At 54.2% G+C, this 12,052-nt stretch overlaps 1 protein-coding gene across 2 annotated transcripts; it reads left to right on the top strand.

Annotated features, from left to right (window-relative positions):
• Positions 1 to 1,661: 1,661 nt before the first annotated feature.
• On the top strand, positions 1,662 to 11,616 carry SSRP1 (structure specific recognition protein 1). 2 transcript variants are annotated; one of them, XM_029957695.1, is made up of 17 exons: positions 1,662 to 1,730; positions 2,210 to 2,345; positions 3,257 to 3,442; positions 4,002 to 4,107; positions 4,645 to 4,835; positions 4,927 to 5,157; positions 5,298 to 5,401; positions 5,490 to 5,618; positions 5,857 to 6,078; positions 6,790 to 6,862; positions 7,270 to 7,408; positions 7,550 to 7,595; positions 9,190 to 9,319; positions 9,747 to 9,917; positions 10,060 to 10,148; positions 10,679 to 10,865; positions 11,108 to 11,616. In XM_029957695.1, exons 2-17 carry the CDS (start codon positions 2,292 to 2,294, stop codon positions 11,177 to 11,179), a joined length of 2,130 nt encoding a protein of 709 aa, XP_029813555.1. In that variant the 5' UTR covers positions 1,662 to 1,730; positions 2,210 to 2,291; the 3' UTR covers positions 11,180 to 11,616. The 2 variants fall into 2 exon arrangements, with proteins under 2 accessions (XP_029813555.1, XP_029813556.1); XM_029957696.1 differs by lacking the exon at positions 1,662 to 1,730 and having other exon boundaries at positions 1,902 to 2,345.
• Positions 11,617 to 12,052: the final 436 nt, after the last annotated feature.

Consider the following 12,052-nt stretch of genomic DNA (forward strand, 5'->3'; position numbering starts at 1 on the left):
TGGGATGCAGCTGGCTAGGGCCCTCTGGGATTCATGTTTTATCTGCACTCTGTCTACCGTTTCTGTTCCGTTCTTTTATGCCGCATCTTCATCCTGGCTTGCCAGCTGCTTTGTGCCCTCCTTAAAGCCCTTTGAAACGTCTCCCCCAGGCATCCAGCAGCCTCTCCCGGGCTGAGTGCACCCTTCGTTCGTGAGAGTCTTCCTAAAGCCACTCAATTCTGTAGCCATTTACTCCTTTTTTGAGGTGCCCCTACAGCATGGGTCAGGGGGAAAGGGCTCTTGAATGTTTCTCTTGATCTTCTGGGAGGAGTGAGTAAAGAGTTACATAGTTCACATTCCTAACTCAAGCTGGCAGTGGCCCACACAGTACCTGCAGCATGGTATTACCACTTTGGAGGGTTTTGATTTGTTTTGTTTAACTGTGAGTTTACTTATCTGAGTCTTTTGTTTGATATTATGCTCCTGGAAGGCTGGGGCTGTTTCTATCTTGTTTGCTAGTCTCAAGTCCTAGAACTGCGTTGGAGCTCAATATATATTTACTGAATGTATGTTGCTAGATAGGGCTGGAATAGCCACTACTCAGAGGTTAAAGTCATGAATTCAGGGAGCAACAGTGCGTTCCTTCCTGCTGTCTCTTACCCCAGGATTGAGCTAGTGAGCTGGCATAACTAAGTCAGATTGTCAGTGAAGTCTTGAATTTTAAATACTCTGTCCTAACTCTTCATGCAGGATACATACTATCAATTATTTTGGATATAGAGTCATCGTGATTATGGCAGAAGGGAACTGGGGGGGGGGGTAAGGAGATTGGGACCCTGGGCAGATCCTCTTTGGGCCTGTTTTCCCATCTGCAAAGGGTAGTCGCAGGGATCAAACTCAAACATGTCTTCCAGGAGGCCAGGCCTCCTCTGATTTTACCAGATGCGCAGGAGGACTACATTGGTTGGGGTTGGGGGTGGGGGTGGGGGTCGGGGAAGGCGTCTGAAATCCCACACTCCTGCGGTTTTGAATCAGCGCCTGCTCTCAGGTGAATCTGAGATGACTTGAACTTGATCCTGCCGTGTGCCAGCCCCTTCCAGGCGCCCATATGCTGCGGTTTTGGGTGTGAAATTTTTGGGTGGAGACAGTGAACTCATTTCAGAGGATCCAGTCCCAGGCGTCAGGGGAAGAGCGGTACAATCACCGTGACACCGACACCCAGGAGCCGGGCAGGTCACTTCTCTCCGCAACTCGAAATATTTTTCTTGTATCCAGAGACTCCTTTCTACTCCACGGAAACCGCTCCTGTGCAGGACAGAGGGGCGGACAGGCATACGCTATCGGTGGGGAGTCTAACAAGATAAAACTACGCAATTTCCCTCCAGGACCTAGTCCTCCACTGGAAATGTGTAATTTTTAAAGAAAGAGCCCTGAGCGCTCCCATCTTCTTGTCAGGTTCCACGCGGCACTACTTGCTGGCGGCGCCGCTTCTCTCAGGTCCTCCAGAGCGGTGGACGCTCTATCCCATCCCCGCGTAGGCGGGCCGGGCTCCCGTCTCTCTAGCCAGCTCGTTCTCTCTATGGTCCGTGCACGGCTTCCGGTGGCGGGACGCGGGGCCGCGCACGCGGGAAAAGCTTCCCCAGCGTCTCCCCCCTGCCCCAAGTGCCCCTTGTCCCCGCCCCCCCCCACCCGCGGCCCCCAGCGCGCCCACCGCCCGCACCTGGGCCGTAGCAAGGCTGCATCTTGAGAAGGTGGGTGGTCTCCGGCCCAGTGTCCCCGGAGGGCGCGGGCCCCGCTCCCCCGCGGGACGCTCAAGATGGACCGTTCCGCGTTCGAATCCACGGGCAGCGGGCGGATCCATTTTAGGGGAAGGGGGAGCCGTGGGTCCCGGGCCGCGACGCGGTGGGAGAGCTGGGAGGGAAACCTTGTGCTCGGAGCTGGGTCCAGGCGCGGGCGAGGGGCAGGCTCTGGGTTCTGCTGCTCGTTGCCATGGCGCCCGGTAGAGCGCCCGGAGCTGGTTGTGGTCCGGGTGTGAGCGCTCCTCCAGGCCCGGTTCTCCAACTCCTGCTGGGCCTGACTTGTTGAGAAGTCTGCGGGGCCAGCCTGTAGGTTTCCAGGCGGAGGAGGCCCTGAGACATCCCAGGCTCAGCCACGGCTTGCCACCTGGCTCCATCCATAGGTCCAGCGAGGTGTTGTCTCTGATGTTTCTCCATTTCGGTCTTGAATTCAGATTCCCAGCCTCTTGAGTATCTTCACACTCAGCCAGGAGTTGGGGCCCAGCTCCCAGTGGAGGCCATCGGGGGCCCATCAGTATGGCGGAAACACTGGAGTTCAACGACATCTATCAGGAGGTGAAAGGCTCCATGGTAAGAAGAGCTTGGGTTTTAATACAGGCCGACAGAGGGAAGGACAGTACACTTTTTGTCCATTAACAAGAGCTTGCTTTGCTGATGTTGCTACTTTGGGAAAGAAGTCCGAGTATAGAGTGTAGTTGATGTTTCGCCAACAGAAACAACGTATATAGATATTCGTAGACTTCCGTAGCCTTGTGTCCCCCCAAACCCGCTGTAAAATTGCAACTACCCTTTAAGTCAAAAATAACATATGATACATGTAACCTCATGAACACCCTAGGTTGGTCTAATCTACCTTACACAGGATTTCAGAAGGTTTGGCATACAGTTGGGCAGAACCATCAAATGCAGAGCCTACTTTATAATAAAGTTTGAATACCCCATGTGATTTATTAAATGCCATTGTGAGAGCGAAACAATGGGCCGAGAACGGTTGGTTGTACGTATGTTGGTTATTGGACGCTGGTGATCTTGGGGAGCCATGGTCACTGCCACTGCCCGGCATCACCAGAGACATGTACGGCATGTTGCTTGCTTTGGAAAAGATACAAATTAATTCAAATGCCGGTTTCTGTTGAAAGTGTATCATTTTCACCTCATTGTCAAGCTGAAAAATTGTAGCTGGAGCCATTGTGATTCAAAAACCTTCTGTATGGGAGTCATAGGATCTGAGCTTGAAGGGGATTGTTTGTGCTGCTCAGTCCCCATCGCTGAAACTGAGGACCCGCAAGGGTTTTGGATACCAGGGTTTGGGGTGTTAGCATCCAGATTTCCCGGTTACTTGTCTCTTCTCTCTAACGCTCGCCCCTGCAGCTCTTGGTCCCGTATATGTATCTGGCCAGCCCAGTGCAGGTTTGGGTGGGGCTGTCTGCCAGGTGCGCCTGTGTAGTTTACCCTTCCGTTTGGGCCTGTTCTTCCAACAGAACGATGGTCGGCTGAGGTTGAGCCGCCAGGGTATCATCTTCAAGAACAGTAAGACGGGCAAAGTGGACAACATCCAGGCTGGGGAGTTGACGGAAGGCATCTGGCGCCGAGTCGCGTTGGGCCATGGACTTAAACTGCTTACCAAGAACGGCCATGTCTACAAGTATGACGGCTTCCGAGAATCGGTGAGATGTCCGGTGGCCATAAACCCCATCTTACTGCGCCATCTTGTTTGCTTTTAATCTTCTAGAGAGTCGGGGCTCCCTCGATCACCACGGAATTGCTAGTTCTGGCTCCTGAGAGCAGGGCCACCGAGGCCATTAAGCAGTGTTGCTTTGGGTGTCTTGTGCTTTGACTCCAGAAGCTTTTCTCTGCTGTACATTTTTGGTGGTTTCTACTCATTGCCTTTATCCAGAGTCAGAGTCTTAGTGCTTTAGTTTGGGTTTTGTTTTTCTGTTTTGAACCGCTTGAGTCAAAGACTGCACTCCATTTTTTCTTTCTCTTTCGTTAAAGCAATACTTCTGCAGAGTCAGAGGGCACTGTGAGGCCTATACCCAGAAACGTCATTCGCATACTTTCCTCCTCCCCTAGTCTGAGATCCAGTCCTCCGAAACAGCAACTTTAATGGCCTGGGTTTCCACTCGAAGGGACACTGAGGCGGTTTCTCACAGATGGTCCCAGAACGTTTAAGTTTGTTAAGGCCACTGGGGTTTACAGGGATTGCTGTCTCCCCTCTACCCGCAGGAGTTTGAGAAACTCTCGGATTTCTTCAAAACTCACTATCGCCTTGAGCTAATGGAGAAGGACCTCTGTGTGAAGGGCTGGAACTGGGGAACAGTGAAGTTTGGTGGTGAGTCCCGGGAAGACTAAGGTTTGGAGGAGAAGGTCAGATGAAGCATTTCAGCCTTCGCCTCGTTTTGTTCTTTTTTCTGCTACTATTTCTGACTTCCTATTGGTTTGTAATTATATATTAAGAAAAAAAAATCTTTTTAATGCTTGTTTATTTTGAGAGAGAGACAGAGAGCATGTGAGCAGGGGAGGGGCAGAGACAGAGGCAGAGAGAGAGAGAGAGAAAGAATCCCAAGCAGGCTCCGTGATGCCAGCACAGAGCCTGACTCAGGGCTCAAACTGATGAACCATGAGCTCATGATCCGAGCCAAATTTAAGAGCTGGACACTTAACCGACCGCGCCACCCATGCGCCCCTATAATTCATCACGTATTTATCAAGGACCGACGGTGCATGAGGCACTGTACCTTGTCTTGGGGCTACAGTGTGAACTGAACAGCCCAGTGTCGTGACCTCCGGAGACTAGCAGTCTGGTGGAAAGGTTGTTTCTGCAAACTTGAGGGGAGGCGCTCATGGTTGATAAGCCCTTTCCCCTCAGGGCAGTTGCTTTCCTTTGACATCGGTGACCAGCCGGTCTTCGAGATCCCCCTCAGCAACGTGTCCCAGTGTACCACAGGCAAGAATGAGGTGACCCTGGAATTCCACCAGAACGATGACGCGGAGGTCTCTCTCATGGAGGTGCGCTTCTACGTGCCGCCCACCCAGGAGGATGGCGTGGACCCTGTTGAGGTGAGGCCCCCCCCCACCCCCCGGTCGCCTTGGGAGCAGCTGGCGCTGAGCAGGACCAGGCCGGCCTGACCACCAACGTGTACTCATGCAGGCCTTTGCCCAGAACGTGCTGTCTAAGGCGGATGTGATCCAGGCCACCGGAGACGCCATCTGCATCTTCCGGGAGCTGCAGTGTCTGACGCCCCGAGGCCGTTACGACATTCGGATCTACCCCACCTTTCTGCACCTGCATGGCAAGACCTTCGACTACAAGATCCCCTACACCACGGTGCTGCGCCTCTTCCTGCTGCCCCACAAGGACCAGCGCCAGATGTTCTTTGTGGTGAGAGCAGTGGCCCCGGGGAGCGGGGGGCACTGAGCTCTGCTGGGGCTTTAGTAGATGGCTCTTGCCGGTGTCGGGTTTGTCTGCAGTTTCTGTGGGATGCTGATTGGTTCTAAACCTGGTCACCCTTTCCTTACCAGATCAGCCTAGATCCCCCCATCAAGCAGGGCCAAACCCGTTACCACTTCCTGATCCTCCTCTTCTCCAAGGATGAGGACATCTCCTTGACTCTCAACATGAATGAGTGAGTGTGTCCCTGGACTCATGTCCTGCCGCCGTCCAGGCCGTTAGAAGGTGGTGGTGCTTATGACCTTGCTTTTCTCTGTTTGCAGGGAAGAGGTGGAGAAACGCTTTGAGGGGCGGCTCACTAAGAACATGTCGGGATCCTTGTACGAGATGGTCAGCCGGGTCATGAAAGCACTGGTCAACCGCAAGATCACAGTCCCCGGCAACTTCCAGGGGTGAGAGTGCCAGTCTCGCTCTGGCCCGCTGGGGACATGGGGGTGAGGGGGACTGTGTGGGGACCGTAATCTCTCTTAGAGGTCCAGTCGGGTCTGACCATGATGGGAGTCAGCTTAGTGAGGTCTCCTCACCCGAGGGCCTGAGGACACTTGTGTTGCTGCTCAGAGAGGTGCCTCTGGCTCCGTGCCACTGGCTGCTGAGGTAGGCACTGACCGGGCTCCCCGTATCCTCCGCCAGGCACTCAGGGGCCCAGTGCATCACCTGCTCCTACAAGGCGAGCTCGGGGTTGCTGTACCCCCTGGAGCGGGGCTTCATATATGTCCACAAGCCCCCCGTGCACATCCGCTTCGACGAGATCTCCTTCGTCAACTTTGCCCGAGGCACCACCACCACTCGCTCCTTTGACTTTGAAATTGAGACCAAGCAGGGCACCCAGTACACCTTCAGCAGCATCGAGAGGTGAGAGCGTCTGCCAGTCACTTCTGAGCATCCCGGTCCTGACCCAGCCTCTGCTGGGCAGCCTGGCACGGCCAGGGACCCTCTCTGGGCCTGTGACTCGTCCCCAACTTTTCAAGCCTTGAGCAGAAGTTTTCTTCGGCGTCCCTGGGATTTGGTCCTCCTTCGAGCGCTACGCCTTGGAAAGCCTGTCCAGCGCTTGCTTTCTGTACTTAAATGGTTTCCCGTATTATGTGTCCAGTACTAGCCGTTTTGCTCCACTCCCCCCACGATGGAAATGCTATCTCTCCCTTTCCTGGAATAAGCTCTGTGCAGCTAATGTTTATTGAGTGCTCACTGTGGGTTGAGCGTCTCACAAACATCTTCATGGAGGCTCTTCATGACAACCCTGTGAAGTACGAAATCAGACTAGTGCAAAGAGGAAGGACGACATCCCTTTCCCTGACCTTCTCCCCCTGCTCTGGGTGTATGTGGTATCCACACCCCTCCCCACTTTTTCTTTCCCACATGCTTGAGGTTGCAGATTCCTCTGAAGACTAGTGTCTGACTCGCCCTTACTGCCGCCCCCGGGGGTCTGTGAGCTGTTAGGTTGGGCAGTGTGCTCACCAGTCCCAGGCCCCACAGTCTGCCCTGTTCTACGGGTGTCAGACCAGCACGCAATGCACCCCTGCGTTGGCCCCTCCGTCTAGTAACTGGGTGCCTCTCCCCTCACAGGGAGGAGTATGGGAAGCTGTTTGATTTTGTCAACGCAAAAAAACTCAACATCAAGAACCGAGGATTAAAAGAGGTACCTGTGCGTGTGGAAAGGACGGCCCTCTCTCCTGTTGGGGTGGGCAGGGACGGATTCTCCCGGCTTCTTCTTCACTCTCTCTTTTCTTCTTACCCTTGTAGAAAAAAGAGGTGCGTGTGACCCTTCCCCCCTCCTGGTGCAGGTTTCCTCAGCATGACCTTAGAGCAGCCTCTGCAGCCCCTCAGGGGCCCCCTGTGGGGCCGGGAGCGGGAGGGGCTGGGACTAACCCAGTTGGCAGGACGTCCTTGGGCATCGGCCCTGCATGTTGGCTGTGTGTGGACAGTCCGGCCCCAGGGTCTTCTGGGAGCTGGCCCTACTCACAGGCATGGGGGTGTGCTTTCGAGTGTGCAGGGCTTGTGGCGCCAGGGGGAGCCGGCCCTCACTCCCCTCTCTCCCTGGGCTAGGGCATGAACCCAAGCTACGACGAGTATGCCGACTCCGATGAGGACCAGCACGATGCCTACTTGGAACGGATGAAGGAGGAGGGCAAGATCCGGGAAGAGAATGCCAACGACAGCAGTGATGACTCCGGAGAGGAAACGGGTGGGCTGGGCTCGGCAGTGCCAGGGCACAGGGTTGGGGGGGGCGGGGGTCAGACTCTTGTCTGGGCCAGAGCCGGGTGTCTGGGTAAGGGGTGGGGTCTCCGTATGGGGCAGTGCTGATGCGTCCCGTGTTCTTCTTCAGATGAGTCATTCAACCCAGGTGAAGAGGAGGAAGACGTGGCAGAGGAGTGAGTTTTGGTTCCATTCATGGGGGTAAGGTGGAGGCCTATAAGTTTGAGGGACCGGAAGATACCTGGACATTTCCCCAGTCCCAGCATTAGCTACTGACCCAGGGTGGAAAAGTGACCCCCAAAGAGGTAATACATGGAAATGCTTTCAAGATTGTCCAGGGCTTTGCAAGGGCAAGGCGTGTTGTAAAGCTAAAAATGCGGGGAGAAGATGGGACTAAGAGCCAGTGCCTGCCCGCTCACTAGCTGGGAGTTTTGGGGTGAGTTGTTAAATCATGTTCTCACCTGTAAAATGGCACTGGTTCCCCCCCCCCCCCGATATTGTCTTGATCAAGACTCTTGATTGCCAGTGTCAGAAATGTGACTCCCTGACTTCAGCATAAAGGGGAGTTTTGTAAGTTCATGTAACTGAAGAGTCCGGGGCTGTAACTGGCTTCAAGCGCCTGGATCCGGATGCTGTAAAGTGGTGAGGAACCTGTTTTAGTTCTTGTGATTCTCTCACTCTTAGCTGGGTTTGCCCCACGCAGTGCCGCCTGACACTCGGCAGCTCTGGGCTCAGTCCTGTCGGTTTCACACCCAGAAGTGCCTCTTCTCGCAGGGCGGCAGCAAACAGCGTGCCCCTTTCTGAGTTACTAGGATGTGCTCTGATGTGCTAGAACTAGGCACGTACCCACCTCAGCCTGGGGTTGGCGTAAGCCCCTCCTGGGTGGGGGGCAAGGTGCCTCCCACAGAAGATGGGGACTCTCTCTACCCAGAAGAATTGGGAATGAATGTTGGGCAGCCAAGGGAAAAAAAAAGCCTACACAGAGAGATACATAGTGTGCACATACATGTACACGTAGCGTATGTATATAGGAGTCTGCGAGTTCTGCCTGCCACATTGACTGAAGATGAGCGCGCAGGCGCTTGCAGAAACACCCTGAGAATTGTTTGGCGCCGTCCAGGTGTGAGGGAGAACCATCCCTCTCCTGAGGAGTTCCCTGTGTGTTTTAAAGGGTTTAATTATATGGGTTTGGATGGACTTGGACTGAAGTTGGTTTTTTCTTTTTTTCTAAGTAATCTCTATACCCACTGTGGGGCTTCAACTCACAATTCTGAGATCAAGAATCGTATGCTCTCCCAACTGAGCCCACCAGGCAGCCCTAGAGTTTATTACTTAAAAAATTGTTTTCCTTTTCTATAATAATTGTCACTTCATCAGAAAAGACTTCAGGGTAGATTAAGACAAGTAGCCCAAAGGACGTAGTGAAGAGGCCTTGGGGCGTGTTCCGAACAAGATGACACCAAGTGTCTGTCCCCAAGAGTATGGGGATCGAGGAGGTCGTGGTTAGGCCTTGACCAAAGAGAGCAGCTGATGCCTTTGTTACTTTGTGCATCACTGGTTGACTGATGCCAGGCAGGGCCCAGCATGGGGAGGGGACCCAGAGCCGCCCCAGTGGGAACGAGGAGGCAGGTGGAGACAGATGGTGAAGGCAGTCCTGTGGTCCCGCCTCCCCTTTTCTGGGCAGGCGGCCTTAGACTCCGTGTCCCACTGTCTTGCGGCCGTGGGGTGCTGTCCTCACTCTTGGGTCCGAGCCCCCCGTCTCCTTGGCAGGTTTGACAGCAACGCCTCTGCCAGCTCCTCCAGTAATGAGGGTGACAGTGACCGGGACGAGAAGAAACGGAAGCAGCTTAAAAAGGCCAAGATGGCCAAGGACCGCAAGAGCCGCAAGAAGCCTGTGGAGGTGCACGCTTGGGTTGGGAGGGTGTTGGGGAAGCCATTCCCTTTGCCTTCTCTCTGCCGCCAGTGGGGCCTGTGAGGTGGGCCTGGGGCTGCTTTCTGTGGCCAATGAATAATGGCCTTGAGGAGTGTCTTCTTGGAAAGTTTTCTCTCTGGCCTTTGCAATAATTAGCTTCTGGGAGATCAGAATTAGGCATCTGGTTTCATCTGTCCCAGCAGCCCAAGGCAAGGGGCCCCTGGTGAGCTAGGCCGTGGGTGTAGGGGGGAGGAAAACAGGGTGCCTGTCATTGGGAGCCCTCAGTTTAGCTTTATGCCTATTTAATCCTTCCCCCATTTTTCCCTCCAAGTAGGTGTTCTCAGTCATTCTTTTTGAAGAACACGGGGGCGTCTATGAGAAATAGGTGACTGAAGGCATTTGGGTTCTTATGTAGGTGAAGAAGGGCAAAGACCCCAATGCCCCCAAGAGGCCAATGTCTGCTTACATGCTGTGGCTCAATGCCAGTCGAGAGAAAATCAAGTCAGACCATCCTGGCATCAGTATCACGGATCTTTCCAAGAAGGCAGGCGAGATCTGGAAGGGAATGTCCAAAGAGAAGAAAGAGGTGAGTGGTGGCAGAGGTAGAGGGGGCGGGGATGGGCCTTTGGTGGAACTTTTCGGGATAGATTTTGTGTCAGGGAAGAGGCCTCACTCTTCTTTCTCTCTCTTTTTTTTTCTCTGTGTGCGTGTGTTTGTGTGAGAGACAGGAGTGGGATCGCAAGGCTGAGGATGCCAGGAGGGAGTATGAAAAAGCCATGAAAGAATACGAAGGGGGCCGGGGTGAGTCTTCTAAGAGGTGAGTGTTGGGAGCAAAGTGGCCCCGTAAGTGCTTTCCTGGCGTCCGTTTTTGCGGGTCTAGGTGGAGAATCAGGGTGTTGAAGATAATAGATAATAGATACGCTCTGGCTACAGTAAGACAGTGCTTCTCGGGCCTGGGCAGGCACTTGCCCAGGCATGGGCGGTATGCTAGGGAGTCCCCGAAGTCACAGGATAACGGGGGCCCTTTAGATAGAGGCTCAGTTTTATTCGAAGGTTTGGGGGAGTTAACAAGATTAGGATGGAACATTATTCACGTGAACTTTTAGAGACCAAGCAAGAGATGCCAGATAAGTACTGCTTCGGGCCGTGGCCTGCGATTGTTCTGGTTACTGGCTCACGATGCCCTCCCTTGGGGCTCTCGGGGCTCTCGGGGCTGACCTGGCTGTTTGCACTCACAGCGAGACAGCACTGCGGCCGTGAGGGAGAAGAGCCCTGTTAAAGTTCCGGGTGGATTGGCTTTGGTGGTGAGCCTGAACGCCCGGACCCTTCTCCCTCTTGCTGCTCTAGGGACAAGTCGAAGAAGAAGAAGAAAGTAAAGGTGAAGATGGAAAAGAAATCAACGCCTTCCCGGGGCTCGTCATCCAAGTCGTCGTCAAGGCAGCTGAGTGAGAGCTTCAAGAGCAAAGAGTTTGTGTCCAGTGACGAGAGCTCTTCTGGAGAGAACAAGAGCAAAAAGAAGAGAAGGCGGAGCGAGGTGAGGCAGGGGTTTGGGCTGAGGGGCCCCGGAGGGGCGGTTGGCTGGGGGCTGGGGGCTGCAGTAGGTCTGGGAGAGTCATGAGGTGGAAAGGAGGCATGCAGATTGGAGGTTCTGAAGGCCAGTGCTGCAGTTCAGGGTGAGGGGAGTAGGGAGGTGGGGGTCCTTCATCACTGAAGGGTGGCTCCCCAGGAGGGCAACCAGGGCTTCAGCTTTCTCCTTAAGAGACCTCTGATTTTCAGGACTCTGAAGAGGAGGAGCTGGCCAGTACGCCCCCCAGCTCAGAAGACTCGGCATCAGGATCCGATGAGTAGAGCAGGGGGAAGGAAGTTCTCTCTTCTGGGGGTTGTCTCTTCACACCCGCAGTCCCCCCCCCCCCCCCGCCATGTTTTGGTACCAGTTTCTCATATGAAATGTCATCCTTGGATTCTGTGCCACCTGGACCAGCTCTCCTGGTGGAACATGCACTTCATCTGGGGCAATGGGAGGCATTTTCCCTCTACCGCTTCCCGAGGATGGCTCTTCATAATTTGGGGAGAGTTTGGGTGGGGGGCAGGGCAGTGCAGGGTGAAACACTTGGCGTGCTCTCCCAACCTTAGGGATGTAGCTGCTGCTTCTCCTGCTCAGGCTGCTGCAGCAGGGGTCATGTGCAGCCAGGCCCGTAGCTCCTACCTGGGGTCTGTTTCTACTTTTATTTTGTATTTCTGGTCTGTGAAAAATCAACATTTAATAAAGGGAACTGACTTTGGAAGCCATGGCCTTCTGCCTTCTCTCTCGCCCTGTTGTACTGTCCCCATTGTTTCTGGTGGTGTTTACCATACTGTTGTGACCGGTAGGGCCCTGCTGGCCAGCCGGGAAGCAAGTCTCCAGGTACATCCTGTTCTGTTCCCGGCTGAACAAGCATTGGTTTTCACTCTCCTGCCGGGATGGGCCACCTGAGAGTCTAGAAATGAGAGCTGATCTGATTAGGAAGTCACTCTCACAGTTCCACTCCATTAGCCAAGCTGAGGGGAGGCAGCTTCTGGCTCAGTCCCCAATCACCTAGGAGTCAACGGTCTTCCACCGGGTTAGATAATGGAATCAGGAGTGACTGGCCTCGTTGCAGGGGCGGGAGGGATGGAAACCTGAGCCTGGAGAGCTGTGGACGAGTGTGTGTGTGTTGGTAGGGGTGCAGGAAAGCTGTGCAG

The sequence above is a fragment of the Suricata suricatta genome, chromosome 11 (genome assembly GCF_006229205.1).
Source record: "Suricata suricatta isolate VVHF042 chromosome 11, meerkat_22Aug2017_6uvM2_HiC, whole genome shotgun sequence".
Classification (NCBI taxonomy): Eukaryota; Metazoa; Chordata; class Mammalia; order Carnivora; family Herpestidae; genus Suricata; species Suricata suricatta.